General features: G+C 44.5%; 1 protein-coding gene across 1 annotated transcript in view; it reads right to left on the bottom strand.

The window, feature by feature from the left end:
- Positions 1 to 15,880, bottom strand: part of PARM1 (prostate androgen-regulated mucin-like protein 1) — a 99,238-nt gene extending 83,358 nt beyond the window's left edge. The window contains exon 1 of the mRNA XM_059385244.1: positions 15,746 to 15,880. Within this exon, the coding sequence (XP_059241227.1) occupies positions 15,746 to 15,788 (43 nt within the window). The 5' untranslated portion in view covers positions 15,789 to 15,880. The remainder of the gene's footprint in view (positions 1 to 15,745) is intronic.
- Positions 15,881 to 19,874: the final 3,994 nt, after the last annotated feature.

The raw sequence follows: 19,874 nt of genomic DNA, 5'->3' as shown, positions 1-19,874 counted from the left end.
AGTAAGAGAATAAATTTCTGTTTTTTAAAGCCATCCAAGTTTGTGCTAATTTGTTATGACAGCCCTAGGAAACTAAGACAATAGCTAATCTATATTTATCCCCAGCTTGGCAGTGGGGCAGAGTCCAAGGGAGCAAACAGTCTGCGGCAGAAGGAGGGAGTGGTGTTTGGGGGCAGGACACTTGCTGGCGTCCTCTGCTGCTGGGTAACAGAGAGGGCAGGGGCCTGTTCCCGCTTTTACCCAGGAGGGCACACTTTCTTTTGAATTCCTCTACTTGGGCCTTCTAAGATTTTTTTTTTTAAAGATTTTATTTATTTATTTGACAGAGATCACAAGTAGGCAGAGAGACAGGCAGAGAGAGAGGGGGAAGCAGGCTCCCTGATGAGCAGAGAGCCCGATGCGGGGCTCGATTCCAGGACCCTGGGATCATGACCTGAGCCGAAGGCAGAGGCTTTAACCCACTGAGCCACCCAGGCGCCCCTAGGCCTTCTAAGATTTAAAGGACAATCTTTTCTGGATTTCCTGGTCTAGAGTGAAATTCTATTTCATAAATACGTGTAGCTAAGTATGGTTGCCCAAAGACAGCAGGCTTGTTTGGAAAGTGGTTACAATTTCTTTCCAAATTTCATGAGCAGGCTACCCAGATCTCCTACCCTTTCTGTGCTTCCCCGGGGACCCGGGGACTCCTTCCCCACGTGGTATCCCAGCTCTCAGACCACTCTGCACTCTCCGCCCGTTTTGTCCGACATGCCAGCCCTTCAAGGCTCTTAATCACTTTCAGCTGCTCTAAGTGAACGTGAATCTTCTCTCAGAGATCACGCATCCTTCCCGCGTCGCGCTCAAGTGTTGGCATGCCAGCAAGCAATGTGGAAGGGGGTTTGGAGTCTTTGAACTCAGGGGACTCCTGTTCTTTTATACATGAGAAGTGTAATCTTCTTACACATGGGCCTGAGGGATACGAACCAAAGACTAAGATCCCTGCTCTCCAAGGGCCAGAAGTCTAAAGGGGCAACATATGCAAACAAGTGGAGGGGAACACTGAACATGCAGGACTTAGAGAATTTTGGCCGGCAGACAACGGAGTATGGCATTCTAGAACAAGGAACTGGCAAGGGCAAAGGCCTGAAGTTATGTGGCCTGGCAAAGACCTTCCAAACAAGAATGATCTATTTGCTTCTCTAGCCTCTCCCATGGTGACTACCTGCACCACCTTTCTTTCATTCTGCCCCTAACTCAGATCGTAAGCCCCTTGGTAAGGGGTTGAGACTTGTTTCTGGAGAAATGGGGGCTTCTAGAAGATTCTTTTTAAAAACTTTGAATAATGGAAAAATTTAATCATCTATAAATTTGGAGAGGAGAGCATAATGGATCTTTAGGTACCTTTGTTCAGTTTCAAGAATTATAAACTCATGACAATTTTTTTTCTGTAATACCCTCACCTATATATCACCCCCATATTATTTTGAAGCAAATCCCAGGCACAGTGGCGCTTCTTATATAAATATAACAGTGTGTAACTCTAAAAGATAAGGGCTACTGTTGAAAACATACAGGTTAAGTCATTAGCATACTGAAAATGATAATACATTAATATCACCAAATGTCTAGTCAATGATTAAATTCACAATCGTCTCATGAAGGTCACAATTTATTTCCACAGTTTTGGTTTGATCCAAACAAGGTCCCCAGTTGTGATTGGTTGCTATGGTTCTTGAAGTTTCTTTTTCATCAATAAATCCTGCCTTGTCATCTTTCTCTTTAATCTCTCTCTTCTCCTTGCAATCTATTTGTTGAAGAAGCTGGTCTGTTTGTCATGTAGAGTTTTCTGTGGTCTGGCGTTTGCTGAGTTCACTCCTGTGGTTTTATTCAATACCTTCTTTGGTCCTCTGTATTTCCTGTGCCTTGATAGTTGGATGTGGAGGCTTGGTCAGATCTGGGTTCCTTTCAATGTGGCAAGGCTTGTTTCACAGGGGGTATTGCACCCTTCCATCTGGAGATATGGTATCTGGATGTCACACTTCATAATGTTGGCAGTCACGGGAGGTCAACGCCAAGACCACTAACTCACTGGGTGATGCCGTATGGTGCTGTCCTGCTTCCACTGGGCCATCTTCACTTACTAGCTGGAAAACATGTATAAAGATGGTCCTCCCATCATCTAATATTTGGTTGCTCATGGATACACCTCGTAAAATAAAGGCAAAAATAAGATCAATCGATCGATCGATCAAGAATTTTAGTTCTTCCCATTTATCTATTATTTTTCAAAATAATGTGTCAGTTTATTAGTATCCTCCAATGGAGACAAATGAAGTTTCGTGTTATTATTGCTTTGTCTTGGTATGATAATTAACTCGTGAGTTGGAACAATGTGACTCAGCCCATTGCAGTTATTATCCTCACTGCTGCTCAGTTTGCTCCATCTTTGGCCACTGGGGGCCTCATTAAGGCGTTCTGAGTCCTTTCCACCAGAGCCACGGTTGTCTTTGACAGCTTCCTGGCTATCTGGTATGACAAGGTAGTTCAGACTCATCTTACATGGTTTCTAGCCCACCCCTGGAAGTAACCACTTCTCCCAGGAGTCTTCATTCTTTTTTTTTGGTGGAAATGGGATTTAGTAGCCATAGTCTAAGCACCTGGAAAACTCTGAAGCAGATTTAGGTTGGCTTCTGCTCCTTTGGGGGGGAGGGGAACGGGCAGTCTGGCTTGGCCTGAAGGACTTCCAAAAGAGTGGCGAGAGATTGTGAGAAGGGAAAGGGTGGCCAGTGACCATTTAGGAGTTACCGTGGCAGGCTAGGAAGAGATGACAAGATTCTCGATCAAGTCTGTAGCTGTGGGGATGGGAGAGAGGATCAGAGTTGAGAGAAACTTTGGCGACTAAGCTTGCATAGTCTGATTTGGTCATTCAAGACAGTAGGGATGAAGGAGGGTAAAAGATGATAGGCTTGGTTAAAGCCTAGCTTAGTCACTTACCAACTGTGTGATCTTCATCTCATTACTTCTGAGACTTGGTGACACCGTGGGATTGGTATGGTCCATCGCATGGGGTTGTTAGGGGCATTAAATGAAGTTGGAAATGGAATGAACATCATATAATGTGTGATACCTACAAAACGTTACAAATGTGGAATCTCCTTCCCACACCAGCATGTTGAGCTTTATCTAGAATATGAAGGGGTTGGCCTATCTGCTCATGGACTATTAGTAACGGATGCTCCAGCATTTGCCTAAACCACATTTTATTGATTATTTTATTAAAAAGATAACATAACAGATTTAATGTTGTCAAAGGAAAACAAATCATATATTCTTCTGAGGGCTATTTCTTCTTATTTGTTATCTAAGATGACAGATTTCATTATAGAAAAGCTTAGAATAATGTTTTAATTTAAAAATTGCTCCCGTAAATGACAACCAAAGTATTGAAACAAAGTATCTCAAATACTGATCAGTTAAGTCAGAGTTTCTTAAAATACTATCCAAAACGGTTGTTCTGATCAATGATTTATGTAGCACTCTGGTTTTATAAAATATAATATTAAAGTCAATTTCTTCCCAGAACCTCCCCCCACCCCGCCCATTACTTAGTGATATCCTATAAACCTTTCTGAAGTTATTTGCTTTTCTAAGATGTATTTTTTGAGGGATCCATCAGAAGGATTTCTGAATCACGATTTTGAGGTTAGAAGTAGCTATCCAGCAGTTATGATAGCAACATTAAGTGTGGATAAAGAGGGATTAAAATCTTTTTAAAAAAATTTTTTATTTTTCCAGCGTAACAGTATTCATTATTTTTGCACCACACCCAGTGCTCCATGCAATCCGTGCCCTCTCTAATACCCACCACCTGGATCCCATTTTTCTTTCCTTTTTTAATTGTGAAGGCAATACAAACTAGTTAAACAATTTCAGACAAAAGAGAAGGTCATAAAAAGTGAAACTAACCCAAAGCTCAGGTGCCAGAAATAACCACTGTATTCTTCTAAGTGATTTTCTCTACAGGCACACACATAAAAATGTTTTGAATATTTCATCACAATGTACATTTCTTCTATAGCTTGCTTTTCTGATATAATTGTGAAATATAAAGTCACACTTGTTAGTTCAATATATTGTAACCACTTAATGTGTTAGTACATAAATGAACCAACTGCCCCACACTTCTAAGCACCCGCTTGATGTTGCCCATTTGAATGAGCACTGAATGTATGCTAGTCTTTCTGACTAGCACTTTATAGTTAGACATTTATATGATTGCCACTATATTAATATTTTTAAAGTTCTTTATCAAAACAGACTCTGAAATCAGGTCTGGGTGGGTGAGAGATACATTCTTGCCAATTTCTGTGCCTGCTATAGTTTCCATAATGGTTAAAAAGAAGTGCTTGAGGGCAGCTTTGAAAAAGTGTTATAAGACATGACTTTCACTTAATGACATTTTATTTTTTTAATCAAAATTTGGTTGTAAATTTCCTCATTTCAAAAACCCCATCTTCCACTTGCTGATATCCCTCCTAACTCCAACGGTTCTCAGTGATGTAATAATTTCCCCTCCTTCAGCAGCCACACTTGTCTTTGAGATCTGGGAAGGCTTCTCTTGTCAGCGCATGTGGCTTTTCCTTTCTTCTCTTAAAAAAATGTATTTGAATCACTGTATTGAGATAGGGCACACAAATACAAAGCGGTGCAGCGACTTTGGAAAACCATCTGACAGTTCCTCAAAAATGAAACCTAGAGTTGCCATAAGCCGTGCTTTATATTTCCTTTAGGAACCCGGTCCTTCCCACAGAGGAGAAGTGGCAGAACGGTCCCCAGTCCTCTGGTGTCATGCTCATCTCACCCCATGCGGCCCCCCCCCCAGCACCAGGACGGGCTGACTGCCCTTGGCCACTCCCCGGTGTACAGCCCATACTCCTTCAAGCTGCCCAGCACCTGTAACCCTCAAAAAGGGGCAAGCAGACCTCACTGAACGAGCAAGGCAGATGTTTTTAATATAAATTGCCATATTTTCTTTTTTAAAAAAATTATTTATTTGAGAGAGTGAGAGAGAGGGCACGAGAGGGGGTCTAGTCAGAGGGAGAAGCAGACTCCCCACTGAGCAGCAAGCCCAGTGCAGGACTCGATCCCAGGACCCCAGGATCATGACTGAGCCTAAGGCAGTCACTTCACCAACTGAGTCACCCAGGCACCCAAGTGTCATCTTTTCTGTTCTTTGGTTTGTTTATAGGTTGCTCTGCAAGCATAATCTTCAATTATACCATTGTCCCGGAGGCTTCAATACAAGTATGTTGTTATTTCCTAAACCCATGTTCTTTTTGGCAGTTGCTAAATACTTAAATGTTTCTATTTGAGCCCGAAAGTACCATGAGTATTTGTTGGATGATGAAGCGGACAGGCCTGCCAGCCTCGGTGACTGTAACACCAGCCACGTGAGGGGGGCCGCCCTGCAGTGCTGATAACAAGCATTCACAGGAATGCGGGTCTGATACCAGTCAGCACTTCCACCACTTGGAACTACTGCTTGGACGACAACACCATCAGAATCATCCGTGCGGGCTCAGGGCAGTCTTTAAGGCCAAGAGAACGCCTTGTTCTTCTTACCATCTCAACATGCAGCACTGGAATCTACTTAACGTCCTCAAACATCACTGCGAAATGGCCCGTCATGCTTCATTTAGACTCAATTCACTTTTTATCATCAGGTTATTTTTATTCAGAAAATTCTCAAAAATGTTCAAATAGTGGAGATTTATCTTTATCGTTTCTAGCTGAGCTCAAAAGTGACATTTTCTTAATTGGCCAGAGAACTTAAAATGTTTCAGCTATTTCTTCTTCTTCTTCTTTCTTCTTCTTCTTTTCTCTACATTTCAGCTATTTCAAAGTGATATCCATGGGGTGGGGAAGGGGGCCAAAATCAACATTTTTAAAAGAAATGTTTTGTAAAGGCATGCTCAAAAAAAAAAAAAAAAAAAAGCTGATTTTAAAGTTTAGCTTTTGTAACCCTCAAAGAAAACTAAAGGCTGACTCATATTTTTTTAAAAAAGCTATTTGGAAACACTAGGCATAAGCACCTGATTATAGGCAGGTTGGGCAAATGTCTCATTTTGGGGTGATCTAAGGCAAAATTTGAATTGAGTCTTCATTTTGCCAACCTTCAAAAATGTATTTTTAAAAAGAGTTTATTTATTTATTTGAGAGAGCATGAGCAGGGAGAAGGGCAGAGGGGGAGGGAGAAGCAGATTCCTGCTGAGCAGAGAGCAGGTGGGGCTCGAGCCCAGGACGCAGGGATCATGACCTGAGCCAAAGGCAGCGGCTTAACCCACTGAGTCACATGTGCCTCTCAAAAATATGTTTTAGTCATTCGGTTCAACAAATATATTCTGAGTATACCCAAAGTGCCATGTAGTATTTAGCATTGGGGAAACCACAGAAAATAAGAGACAAAATCCCAGGGGGCAGGAATGGGTAGGGGATGGAGGAAAATTGACATTAAAGAAAAAGTAGAGGCAAAAGGCAGTGGAGGGGAGCTGGGAATGTGGTGTTGTCCGGTGGAACAGACTGCAATTTTAAAATGCTGGTCAGGAGGAATCTCACGGTAGGTGACAAATGAGCAAAGACTTTAGGGAGGTGAGGGAATTAGCTGTCTGAAAAATTATGTCCTAGACAGAGAAACCAGCTGCTGTATGCTCTAAGGAAGCCAGTGTGGCTGGTGTAGGGTGAGCAAAGAAGAGGTAGAATGTCCAAGAATGAATGGGGCAGGGTCTCATGTAAGGCTTGATGGTCACATGAAGGACTCGGGATTTTGCTTTGCATGCAACAGGAAGCCACTGCAAAGCCGTGAACTGAGCAATGACATCATCTACTGGATTCCCATTGGATCAATTGTTACCATGTGGAGAACAGACATTAGGAGAGTCAGGGTCCAGTTGGCAGATCTGAGAGGGGGCCGCGGCTGTATTCCAGGCGAAAGAGACATGGTTCACCTGGAGCAAGACAGTGGAAACGGCAAATAATGTTTGAATATATGTCTATTTTAAAGGTAGGGCAAAGAGATCTGAAAGGATTGGATGAGGGGTGTTGGTAGAAAGGGACTCAGGACTCAGGATTTTCAGCCTGAGCAATGAGAAAGTTGACTTGCCATTAATTGATATGCGGAAGGTTTCATGCCTAGCCTCCTGGCGGGGTGTGTGTGTGTGGGGGAAGTCCAGGGGTTCAGACTCAGACATACCGAGTTTAAGATGACTATTAGACAGTCAACCATTGATTTCCTTCTGACCAAGTCAAAATTCATCATCTTCAAAGAATGAAAATACTCTGAGGGTAGAGTTCTGTTTTCTTCATTGTTGTTTCTCCAGAATCTCGGATAATGTTTAGTACATGTAGGTTCTCGATTAAAAATTAATTTAACAAATTTTTGCTAAGCACTCGTTATGTATCTTGCTCTGTTCTACATGTTAGGGGCACAGTGGGGACAAAGTAGCTAAAATTTCTGCTCTCCCTGCACCTTACAATCTAGTAGTGGTATGCAGGCAAACAAATGAAGTAAAATAAATTAAATCTTCTATTTGTTGGTGTACCTACTTAATAAACATTTGTTGAATGCTTACTCACAGGGTAATCAATGTATATATCATAACTTAACAAGGCAGAAGACTGAGATCTTGGAGTTGGTATTCCATACCAGCCTGACTTAGCCAAATCCTGGTTCAGCCTTGTTGCTTCTCACAAATCTCATCCTCAGGCGCCTGGGTGGTTCAGTCTGTTAAGCATCTGCTTTTAGCTCAGGTCATGATCCCAGAATCCCAGGATGGAGACCCACTTGGGCTCCCTGTTCAGTGGGAAGCTGCTTTTCCCTCTGACCCTCCCATTTCTCATGCTCTCTCTCACATTCTCTCTCAAATAAAGAAATAAAATCTTAAAAAAGTCTCATCCTCACCTGATACACATCAGGGCTGCGTGCCTCATCCTATAAGCACGTGAGGGGGGCCTGCTCAAAATAGAACTCTTTGAAGTGGAGGTCTAAGATGGCTGCCTTGAAGTAAGCACCCCCAGGCCACTCAGCCCCCCTTAATGGATCTGAACTAAGCAGCATATTCCTTTTGACATCTCAAAGCATTTTCTCATTCTTTGTCCCCTTTTACAAGGCTGTGGATACCTTGCTTACCTGCCATTAAGGGCCACCACAGTTTCATCTGAAAGGCTCAATTTGCAACTTTTCACAAACCTAAAAAGGTGTACTAAAGTAGGCTCTATGTTCACATCAGTCTGAGGAGGAATCTCTTACCCCACTCCCCCAACCCCTCCACCTAAAACGAAACTTGATGCATTTTCCATTCCCAGCAGGAGCAGCAGGAAGGGGGTGGTTTGGTCTTTAGTAGCCCCCAATAATTTTACTTATTACCCCCCAATTATCCTTCCACAGCCACCACATTCAGCCATCTGACATACTCTCTGTCTCATGTAACAGACCACCCCCCAGCCTCTCCTATGGTACTATGCAGAATTTCTGGAACAGCCATGACTCCTTCCTACTAACCATTTCTTATCAGTTTCCACACAGAATTTGATATCATACTTACTTCCCCACCAACATTTCTTAGAAGGCAAATAATGAATGATCTTATGTCCTTGAAAACCATCATGTCCTTGCTCAGACCTGTCTGAATAGCCCTTCAAAGGGAGAATTCCAGGGCTCTTTCATCTTGAATGCTGTTCTTATCAAAGTTGTAATTTTTAAGACAAAACATCCAGGGTTCCTCATCAGTTGGGTGATGGCCATATTCATCTTGGTGTTGCCTCTCATGCAGCAGATCCACGGAGAGCAAGAATTTCCCATTGGCAGAGTGTGTGATTCACCAATGACTTGCCCCCTTTCCCAGGCCAACAAAGTGGTGTTCAGCCCCCCGGATTTCTTTACGTCCCTCTGATGAACAAACGGGCATCGAGACTCCCCTATATTGTAATTCTGGGATGTACTGAAGTCTTCCTGTAATTTGACATAATTTGATACCCTACAGGAGCTCAATAGAATGATGGCATCTTAACATTTCCCTAAACACCTACAGAAAAGGCATTGTAGCTTTTGTACAGTGAAGAAAGAGCGCAATTATCCTTAGATAATTGTTATCATTCTTCCTAAAGAATCTAAATGACAGTACAAAGCAAGAATCACATGGTGTGGAGTGTGTAACAATCAATGAAATGTTCAACACCAGTAGAAAGGTATCTGTCTGCTGTCCATCTGTAGGATCACAAAAGCTTTTCTAACAAACTGAAAAGATTTCCTAAGAAGCAGAAGCATCATCACAGGACATGATAGTAAGTGAACAAATTGTCCATAATGAAGTTATGCTTCTGGACAACACAATACCGGCTAGAATATCATCATTTAAAAGGTTACATGTTTTGATCACCTTCATTCAATCACAGCCAAAACACACACACAAAACCAAACAAAATTTTCTCTGCTCCAGTTCTTTTCATGGTCAGCACCTGTGTTCAAGTTCCTATGTCCTTATCTCCTCCCTGATAGAAAACAAAATCCAGTAGCAGAATGCGGACTGGAAGTGGAAGATATTATCATCAAAGTTGTGGTCTACCATGCATCTATGCATCTTATTTTGTATTGAACAGATGTGTTTTCCTAAATATCATGCTGCTAACTTGCCACAATCCCCTCCCCTTAACAGTTACCTATTCATAGACTTCACAGATTTTGTCATAGATACCATCATCCATCAAAAGTGCAAATTTCCACCTCAGTCTAATTGCTTAAGGGTTTTTTTTTTTTTTGTTCTTGCTGTTTTCCAATTTGCCTTGAAATTCTAATATGATGCTTCAGGCTTCATACCTACAGATTTCAAGTGTACCAATAGACCTATCCTGCAGGAATTATGTAAACCTTATAATAATTAATATTTGTGAGATGTATTAAGATCCTGGCACAGAAAAGAGCATTGAAATCCAAAGCTATTCTATAACTTCCTTTTTTAATCAGTTGCCAGCTGGATTGTAGAGGGCTTCTAGTTCCAGCTCCCAGGCAAGAACATTGCTACCATTTAAAATACGTATGCCTTTTTTTTTTTTTTTTTTTTAAGAGAAAAGTCAGAGTCGTTACCAGAGGCAAGGTAAGGAAGCTTCAGGAAGCCTATAGAAATCCCAGGTGTTCAGAAACACGTAACAATGTACAGTTAATGGAAATGCAATTAGAGGATTGCTTGGCTGGCTCAGTCGGTTAAGTGTCTGACTATTGATTTGGGGTCAGGTCATGATCTCAGTGTCCAGGGTTTGAGCCTTAACTCCAGCTCAGCTATGGCTCTAGCACTCAACAAGGAGTTGGCTTCCAGATTCTCTCCCTCTCCCTTGGTCCCTCCCCACGCCAACTCTCTTTAAAATGAACAAATAAATCTTGAAAAAAAAAAAAAAGAAATACAATCAGATTAAAAATATTTCATTGGAGAGCTGCCTCTGAACCCCATTCCTGGCAACTGCCATAGACTAGAGAGAGAGAGAGAGAGAGCTGCTCTGAAATTTCCCAGTTTTCCCATGAACAGACAGAAATGGAGCAGGCAACTTAACCTAGATTGGGGGCAGGGTTCAAAGTAAAGTGAATCCTATATCAAACCCATCGTATAGACAAACTGCAGATAAAAAGCCAAACATAGGGTTTCTAGATAAAATACGGGATGCCCAGTTAAATTTGGATTCAAGATGAACCATGAAGAATTACTTAGTTTAAATTTGTCCCGACTATTGTGTAGGACATGCTTAGAATTCACTCTTTATTTGAAATTCAAATTGGACTGGGCAATCTGTATTTTTATTTGCTAAATCTGGCAATACTAGCCAAAGGAAAATTAAAACAGCTTATTTTCAATTGACATTATACTGCCCTGTACCATTGGAAAACACGGATAAAAAGAATTACGTAATTGTCTATTTTGTTGTGAAGATTTCTGTTACTTAAAAGTGGCAAAGGTGTCAACGTTCATAAATGACATTAAAACAGGTAAAAGAAATGGGCTATGCTGGTAAAAGGATGATGATGAACCTTACATCAGAAAATCTGCTGTTACACAAATTCTGTCATTTGAATAATTTAAGCTATGACTAAAAGCAAAGTAATGCCGCACACAAATCAGTCTTATTTTATAGTCACCTCAACTGGACGATAACCCATTAGCCTTGCATTTCCAAGTAAAAAGCCAGTGTTGCCGAAGGCACACACTTACCACTTACCCACCTCTTCTCAGAACTGTCAATGTCCTCTAATGAAACATTAATTTTTCCAAACAACAGTTTTAGTCAGCGTCTTATTAGCAAAGCAAATATCTGATTCCTAAACTAACATGTCCCGTTTAAGGGACAGTTACTTCCGAAAGGAAGCAAATTAATAGAAATATTATGGCAGGATTCGGTTCATTTGGATGTTAAGACAGCCAATTTCAATATTTTGAAAATATTTCTAAAATGTACCTTTCCATTATTTCCAGTGGATGTGATAGCCATGTCCCTACCTTCCCACCCCCACAGGGAAAATTATTGCTTCAGAAAATCTGAACAAACAGGGTAAATAGTTGGCCAATATTTTCCTTATAAAAACACACGCACAATTAGACCTGGCCCAAATGCTCAAGGTAAATTAAAGATCTGGCCATTACTGATGCTTCTGGGTTTTCGAGAAAGCCATTCTGGATCATTCAGGTACCAGGAGCTGCCTTCTCCTAAGTCCTTTGATCGGAATCATCTAAAATTTGTGGCTCTGGAAACCTGACTTAAAGGTTTAGCTGAGTTGGGCTTCTGAAACACACCAGTTTACAAAAGACTTTGTGGAAGAAATAAAGTCCTTCGTGAGACTTGCCATCTATTTATTACAGAGCATTCTTTTGGACTGTTGTGCTAAATCTAATCTGGCACATTATTAACCTTTGCCAATTAGGCATTTAGTAGGCTAGGCTGAATTATTTTCTTAATTTGCACATTAAGGTTTGCCAAAACAACTGGCACTATGATGGTAAATTAGTTGAGATCTTTGATTTATATAGTTTAAGTGCAAACGTAGAAGCCCTGCTTCCGAGAGGATGACCTAATGGGTACCAAACACTAGTAAACATTATTAATAAGATTAATAGAAACAATGGCAGCTAATGCTTATTGAGTGCTTCCTATGTTCCAGGCACTGTAAGTACATTTAGTCATTTAAAACTTTCAATAATCTTATGAGGTTTTATTTCCCCAATGTTGTGGATGAGAAAACTGAGAATGGTTAAGTTACTTGCCCTAAAATACACTTTTAGTTAAGTAGTCAAACTCAGCTTTGTACCTAGGCGATCTAGCGGCAGAATGATCTAGAAGCAGAAACTACCCGCTTACCACTTTGCAACACTGCCTCAGCTCATGTATTAGATAACAATGAAGACCTTCCACCTTCTCAGGTCAGGTTTCATGGGAAGGAGGTGTCACTTCTTGGACTGAGATACAGATTTCCGAGGAATAGGAGTAACCCTTTACCCCCGCTCCCAAACAACCACAGGCAACCTTGCAATTCTCTTAAAGTGTGTGCATTTTTGGTTTATTTTTAATATGGTTATGATAGGATTCATGAAGAAGCTTTAATATGCTTATGATAAGGTGTTGACATATATCAGGATCTGCAGTGACAACAGAGCTGTAAATGTGTGAGGTGGGGTCTCCCATCAATGATAGGGACATTCTAGATGTTAGTCAGCCAGAGAAGAGCGATCTGACAAACCCAGAACCACAGATGGGATCTCTAGCTGGGTGGCGGGCTGGAGTCTAACTCTCCTGAGTTTGATCACCAGCGGCCAAGGTCATGGGGTGGGATGTGATGGTCTCTCTGTGGGAAGAGTAGGGACAGACATGGCAGAATCCAGGGTACCGGTAGAGTAGGATCATGGGGTTTGTGCCTCTTTTTACCTAAGCTTCTTTCCCTGTTGTCCCCCTTGAGTGCTGGAAAGGGCCTTTTGAAAGTTCCAGTATCTCTCCAATGTCTCAGTGAGGGCGTTTTTAAACAAATGGGGCCATAGGACACCAGAGGGGGGTGATGATGATGGTGGGAAAACAGAAGAGAATCCAGAGGGGACAGGGATGAAGACAGAAGCTTCCTGAAGCCTGCCATCCTCTCTCCCTCACCAGGTCCGTAGCCAAAGCTTGGGGGTGCTGCCTTATAACTTAATTTGGAGGCAGTGTTCCAATGTGCCTTATACACAGAGATGTTTGAGAACGGTCTATAAAACAGCCGTGATCGTTTGACACCACAATCAACTTTGAAAGGTCTGAAGACAGTCTAATCCTTCTCCTTTCCTTCTTTTTAAGATACAAGTGAAGAAATGTAGAGATGATTGTTGCTGATAGTGCCGACGTATTTGAAAGCGTCTGTTAGTCAGGAAGGAGCAAATGCTATGTACTTAATGAGTGGATTTATTAAGCTAAAAAAAAAAAAAAGCCCCCTGCCAAACCCCATTCCTGGCTCAAGAAAGTATCACCTTAAGAGTTTGACTCCTTTTTAAAAAGAAGGTGGAAAAGAAGGTGGAAAAGGAGGAGGGGTGGGTCCGAAAGTTGGAGGAGGAGGAGGACCAGGAGGACAAAGAGCAATTGCTGCATGAAAGTGGCCAGGGCTTGACAAGGGAGCTGGGGAATGGCACTTTCATTTCAGGAACCCTCACCCCTCTCTCCTTGACCAACACAGCAATTGTTTTTCCCTAGAAAAAACGTTATTTCGGTTTCTGAAAACAGCCAACTTTAGGATGCAGAGAGTCTCAGGAGGTATTTATGCCAATTTTTATATTATTTTCTCCCAGCTTATTGCAAGTAGCTCTAACACCACAAGGATCCTTACAGAGGGAAGGCTGAAGCTTCATCACTCTGTTTGTAAGATGCACCCAGAAACACAGCCAAGTCTTCCGGGGTCAGGAGAGCCCCAGAACTGGGAGGCTGTGAGCCTCTTGGTTCTGACCCAGTCCCCAACATGCGTGCACGGATGAGGCTGCTCAGTGGGCCCACCCGCCCGCTCACTCCAGCGATGCCCAAGGGCAATAGTCTCACCCCAGAACAGCCGGACTAAACTCTAAAATTGACCAAGGGGGAAAAAAAAAAATTGAGCTCCTTAGAAAAAATGCTACTACACTGCCTGGTAGGGTTAATCCGGGTATTGTCAGCTGCCAGAGCTGTCGATTAAAAAAAAAAAAAAAAAAAAAAAAAAAAAAAGACCAGCCGCAGGGTAAAATGAGGAAAAAAACCTACCCGCTGGCTCTACTGGCTCGCTCAAGTTCTGCGCCTCGGGCGTCAGGAAAAGAGGTCTAGTGAGGGGCAAAGTGAAGGCACCTGTCCTGTCGTTTCGCGAACACCCCTTGCTCGGAGCGTTGCTGGTTCTGCCTCACAGGACAGCCCCGTGCTCCGGGACGCGGCCGCTAACACCGGCTGGGATCCCGCCGGAGGCTGCGAGCCAAAGCCGGCGAGTGTCCGGGAACCGTCCGCGGCCGCGACTGCAAACGGTGCGGAGCCCAACACGCAAACGGTTTCTTTTTCTCAGTAAAGGAAGAAAACAAAAACGAAACAGAACACGCTCTAGTCTTGAGTTGGGAAACTTTTCCTCAAAATTGCGTTATCCTTTGTGAGCGGCCGGGAAACCCCTAGCTTCGTCTCACGGGACTGAGACGACCCGTGTCCACAAGAACACAAACCCAGGCAGTTCAGGAGGAAAAATAATAAAAATAAAAAATAAAAATAAATCACGGACCAGAAGCGTAAGTCAAGCCGGGTTGTGCTGTGCGGCTTTGGAACATTCGAATCGAAACACCCGTGTCCGCGCGCTCGGGGCTGCTCGTTCCACTGGCGCCTTATCCACAGCCGGCTGTCCTGGTGCGGCTGCATTTTCTGGAAAAACTGGGTCCCCAGCACCAGGCTGAGCGCGCTGTCTCCCGGCCCCCACTCTGCCAAGCTCCGTCCTCCTGCTCCTCTCTCCGCAGCCCCTGCCCGAGGCCGCCGCCGTCGGTCCCGAGACCAGCGAGGCGCGCGCGGGGAAGCCGCCCAGAATCAGGGTCGAGGCTGGGGGCACTTGGAGCCAACTTGGCCGTCTCCGCCACCGCACGCATTTCTGGGAGGCTGCGGGCCACACGGTAGAACTGCAAACCCAGGAGGCGAGCTTGAGCCGGGTGCCGCGGCCGGCGGGGCTGTTAGTGCCGCATCGCCCCCAGCGCGCAACCACGGAGGGACGCCGGGGACCCGAGACCGGGACACCGCCGAGCCCGGGCCGCGCGCGCAGCCACTGCTTGGCTAGAGCCTTCCAGACGCGGTTCCCCGCTCTTCTCCCGTCCCTCTCCGGGTCCGGCCGCCTCTAGAAGTGTGCTGCCCGACTCTGGCATGGTGGGCTCGGAGACCCGAGAAGCCTCGAGTCGCACGCAGTGTCGCCCACCCGGGGTTCGAACGCGTCGCGCAGCCACCTGTTCCACAACGCCCGGAGTTGGTGTGGGCGCGGGCTGCGGCAGGAAGGACCCTGCCATCCCCTGGGTCCCACACGGCCCAGGATCCCGACAGGCTGGCACCACCCCAAATCCAAGTGCGCACATACCTTCACGCAACTCCGGAGGCTCGCCCCACTCCGGCCACCCGCGCGCGGTGACTTACTTCCCGGTGTCGCCGCCGCAGCCCCAGCCCCAGCCCCGGCGCCGGCCACCGGGGCCCCGAGCGCGCCCGGCTCCTCCGGTAGGACGGCGCCCCGAAATACCTGCAGTGAAGATGCAGAGAGCGAAGAGAGCCTTGCAGACCATGGTACCCCGGTGTGCGGTGCCGAGCTCCGCGACTGACCGAGCGCTCGGAGCGCGTCCGGCTCCTCCTCTGCCGCGCTGGCGGCCGTGGGAGCCGGGAGGCGAGGGCGGCTCTGCGCGCTCGGGCTCGGGCTGCTCGGGCGAAGGGCGGAGAAGCGAGACGAGCGCGGCGCGGCTCCGTCAGCGGCGTGTCCTCCGGCGCCCGGCGCGCTTCTGCTCCATCCCCGCCGCCCGAGCCTGGGCCGCCTCTGCCGCCGCGCGGGCCCCAGCCAAACCCCTCCCACCCGGGCCCCGCGGCGCTGACGAGGCCACCCCCTGGCCTCCACTCTCCCGGCGCTCGGGTCCCCGGAGCCTCGGCCCAGGGCGGCCTCTGCTGGACAGAGGGGGGACGGGGTTCCGCGAGCGTCCCGGCGTCTAGCACCCTGCTGGGAACCGAGGGGACTCAAAGAAGTGTGAGCGGATCTCTGCCCCCGGGAATTTATCTCAGCTTGTCTTATGCGAGCTTACCACAGGGGACCATATGCCGTCTTAGGCGTCCCTTCCAAGAGCCAAGACCCCACTGCTGCAAAAGAGAATACACTTTACTTTCCAGGGAATTTCCTTTCATTTCTTCAAAATGTTCCTGCGTGTACTTCAAAACCTCCCCCACACTCAACCCCACTGCACTTCCTGGTGCCTGAGCCAGGATGCCTTTTATCCTTTTCAGCTTCTTACCAGAAGAAATGATACTAATGTCAGGTAATAGTGATCATGGGATAACTGAGCCAGGGAACCTCCCAGGTGTGGTATCATGACTCCTTCTCACAATCTGGTGACACAAGAATTACTATTATTCCATTGTATAGACGAGAAGACCGAGGCACAGAGAAGATACGTAATGCACTCTAGGTCCCATGGCTGCTAAGGACTGGACCCCGCAATCGAACAGTTTGTGCATCAGGGCCATAAAAACAAAGGCCGAGGTTTCCTGAGTGAGTGAGGTTTCCTGAGTGAGTGTGTTGTGCGCTGAGCGACTGTGCTGTACGGGTGTTAACCAAGTGAAGTTCTCACAGCAATCCTTTGAGCTGGGCACTATTCTATCTTCATTTTCGGTGGAAGCAGTGGAAGCACAGGAAGGTTTAACTGCTTGTCCGAGGTCGCGCAACTAGCCAGTGGTACAGACAGCATGCCTGCCCGGGCACCCTGGGTCATCCCTATAGGGTACTGGCTCTCCAAAGCCCAGGATTTCTGTATGTTCACGCAGATCAAAGCTGACCTTGCGCTAGGCCTTCCCACCAACTTACACTTGCTTATTTCTCACACTTCTGTCAGGCCAGATGCCAGATCCACATGCGCTCTCTCTGCTGGTAGGAGTCTGCTGGTCCCCTCGTCACCAGAGGTGGGAAGCGGCTGGAATTAACGATACTTCTTAAGGAATTAATTAGCTCATGACTGTTCGTAGACCTTGGGAACAGCTTTCTTTTTCCTGTGGCTTCTTTTTCCTGTACCAGAGCCTCGGGTTTCATTTTGTCACTTGTTTGGGTCTTATCACGGTACCTGTGACCACATGCATCCCTCTGCCTGACCCCACCATTACCACTTGTGAAGTTTGTCTCTCTTCCACAACCAGATTAAACTGGACTCATAGTTTCTTCTCTTTTTCCTTTTAAAAAATTAACATATAATATATTATTTACTTCAGGGGTTCAGGTCTGTGAATCTTCAGTCTTACACAATTCACAGCACTCACCATAGCACAGACCCTCCCCAGTGTCCATAACACAGCCACCCTATCCCTTCCCCTCACCCCACTCCCCTCCAACAACCCTCAGTTTGTTTCATGAGATTAAGAGTCTCTTATGATTTGTCTCCCTCCCCGGTCCCCTCTTGTTTCATTTTTCCCTCCCTGTCCCTCACGACCCCCTGCCCTGCCTCTCAAATTCCTCATATCAGAGAGATCATATGATAATTGTCTTCCTCTGATTGACTTATTTCGCTTAGCATAATACCCCTTGGGTTCCATTCACATGGTTGCAAATGGCAAGATTCTGGTTTTTTGTTGACTCCATAGTATTCCATTGTGTGTATATATATATATATATATATATATATATATACCACATCTTCTTTATGCATTCATCTGTTGATGGACATCTAGGTTCTTTCCATAGTTTGGCTATTGTGGACGTTGCTGCTATAAACATTTGGGTGCAGGTGCCCCTTCAGATCACTACATTTGTATCTTTAGGGTAAATACCCAGTAGTGCAATTGCTGGGTCATAGGGTCACTCTATTTTCAACTTTTTGAGGAACCTTTGTGCTGTTTTCCAGAGTGGCTGCACCAGCTTGCATTCCCACCAACAGCGCAGGAGGGTTCCCCTTTCTCCACATCCTCACCAGCATCTGTCATTTCCTGGCTTGTTAATTTTAGCCATTCTGACTGGTGTGAGGTGGTATCTCATTGTGCTTTTGATTTGTATTTCCCTGATGCCGAGTGATGTGGAGCACTTTTTCATGTGTCTTTTGGCCATCTGGATGTCTTCTTTGCAGAAATGTCTGTTCATGTCCTCTGCCCATTTCTTGATTGGATTATTTGTTCTTTGGGTGTTGAGTTTGATAAGTTCTTTATAGATTTTGGGTACTAGCCCTTTATCTGATATGTCATTTGCAAATATCTTCTACCATTTTGCCATTTTGTCAGTTGTCTTTTAGTTTTGTTGACTGTTTCCTTTTGATCTTGAATGAGCTTTTGATCTTGATGAAGTCCCAATAGTTCATTTGTGCCTGTGCTTCCTTTACCTTTGTTTCTAGGGAGAAGTTGCTGCAGCTGAGGTCAAAGAGGTTGCTGCTTGTGTTCTCCTCAAGGATTTTGATAGATTCCTGTCTCACATTGAGGTCTTTCATTCATTTTGTGTCTATTTTTGTGTGTCATGTAAGAAAATGGTCTAGTTTCATTCCTCTGCATGTGGCTGTCCAATTTCCCAACACCATTTGTTGAAGAGACTGTCCTTTTTCCATTGGGCATTCTTTCCTGCTTTGTCAAAGATTGGTTGGCCATAGAGTTGAGGGTCAATTTCTGGGCTCTCTATTCTGTTCTATTGATCTATGTGTTTGTTTTTGTGCCAGCACCATACTGTCTTGATGATTACAGCTTTGTAATAGAGCTTGAAGCCTGGACTTGTGATGCCACCAACTTTGGTTTTCTTTTTCAACATTGCTGTAGCTAATTAGGGTCTTTTCTGGTTCCATATAAGTTTTAGGGTTATTTGTTACATTTCTTTGAGAAAAGTTGATGATATTTTGATGGGATTACATTAAATGTATAGATTGCTCTAGGTAGCATAGACATTTTCACCATATTTGTTCTCTCAATCCATGAGCATGGAATGTTTTTCCATTTCTTTGTGTCTTCCTTAGTTTCTTTTATGAATACTTTACAGTTTTCTGAGTACAGATTCTTTGCCTCTTTGGTTAGGTTTATTCCTAGGTATTTCATGGTTTTGGGTACAGTTGTAAATGGGATTGACTCCTTAATTTTCTCTTTCTTCTATCTTGTTGTTAGTGTATAGAAATGAAACTGATTTCTGTGCATTGATTTTATATCCTGACACTTTACTGAGCTCCTATATTAGTTCCAGCAGTTTTGGAGTGGAGTCCTTGGGTTTTCCACATAAAGTATTATATCATCCGCAAAGAGTAAGAATTTGACTTCTTTGCCAATTTGGATGTCTTTTATTTCTTTTTGGTGTCTGATTCCTGAGGAAAGGACTTCTGGTACTATGTTGAATAGCAGTGGTGATAGCAGACAGCCTTGCCATGTTCCTGACTTTAGGGGAAAAGCTCTCAGTTTTTCCCCATTGAGAATGATAATCTTTGTGGGTTTTTCATAGATGGCTTTCATGGTATTGAGGTATGTACCCTCATCCCTACACAGTGAAGAATTTTGATCAAGAAAGGATGTTGTACTTTGTCAAATGCTTTTTTCTGCATCTATTGAGAGTATCATATGGTTCTTGTTCTTCCTTTTATTAATGTATTGTATCACATTGATTGATTTGAGGATGTTGAACCAATCTTGCAGTCCAGGAATAATTCCCACTTGGTCATGGT

The sequence above is a fragment of the Mustela nigripes genome, chromosome 1, assembly GCF_022355385.1.
Source record: "Mustela nigripes isolate SB6536 chromosome 1, MUSNIG.SB6536, whole genome shotgun sequence".
Lineage (NCBI taxonomy): Eukaryota > Metazoa > Chordata > Mammalia > Carnivora > Mustelidae > Mustela > Mustela nigripes.
This window is presented reverse-complemented; position numbering and strand designations above follow the sequence as displayed.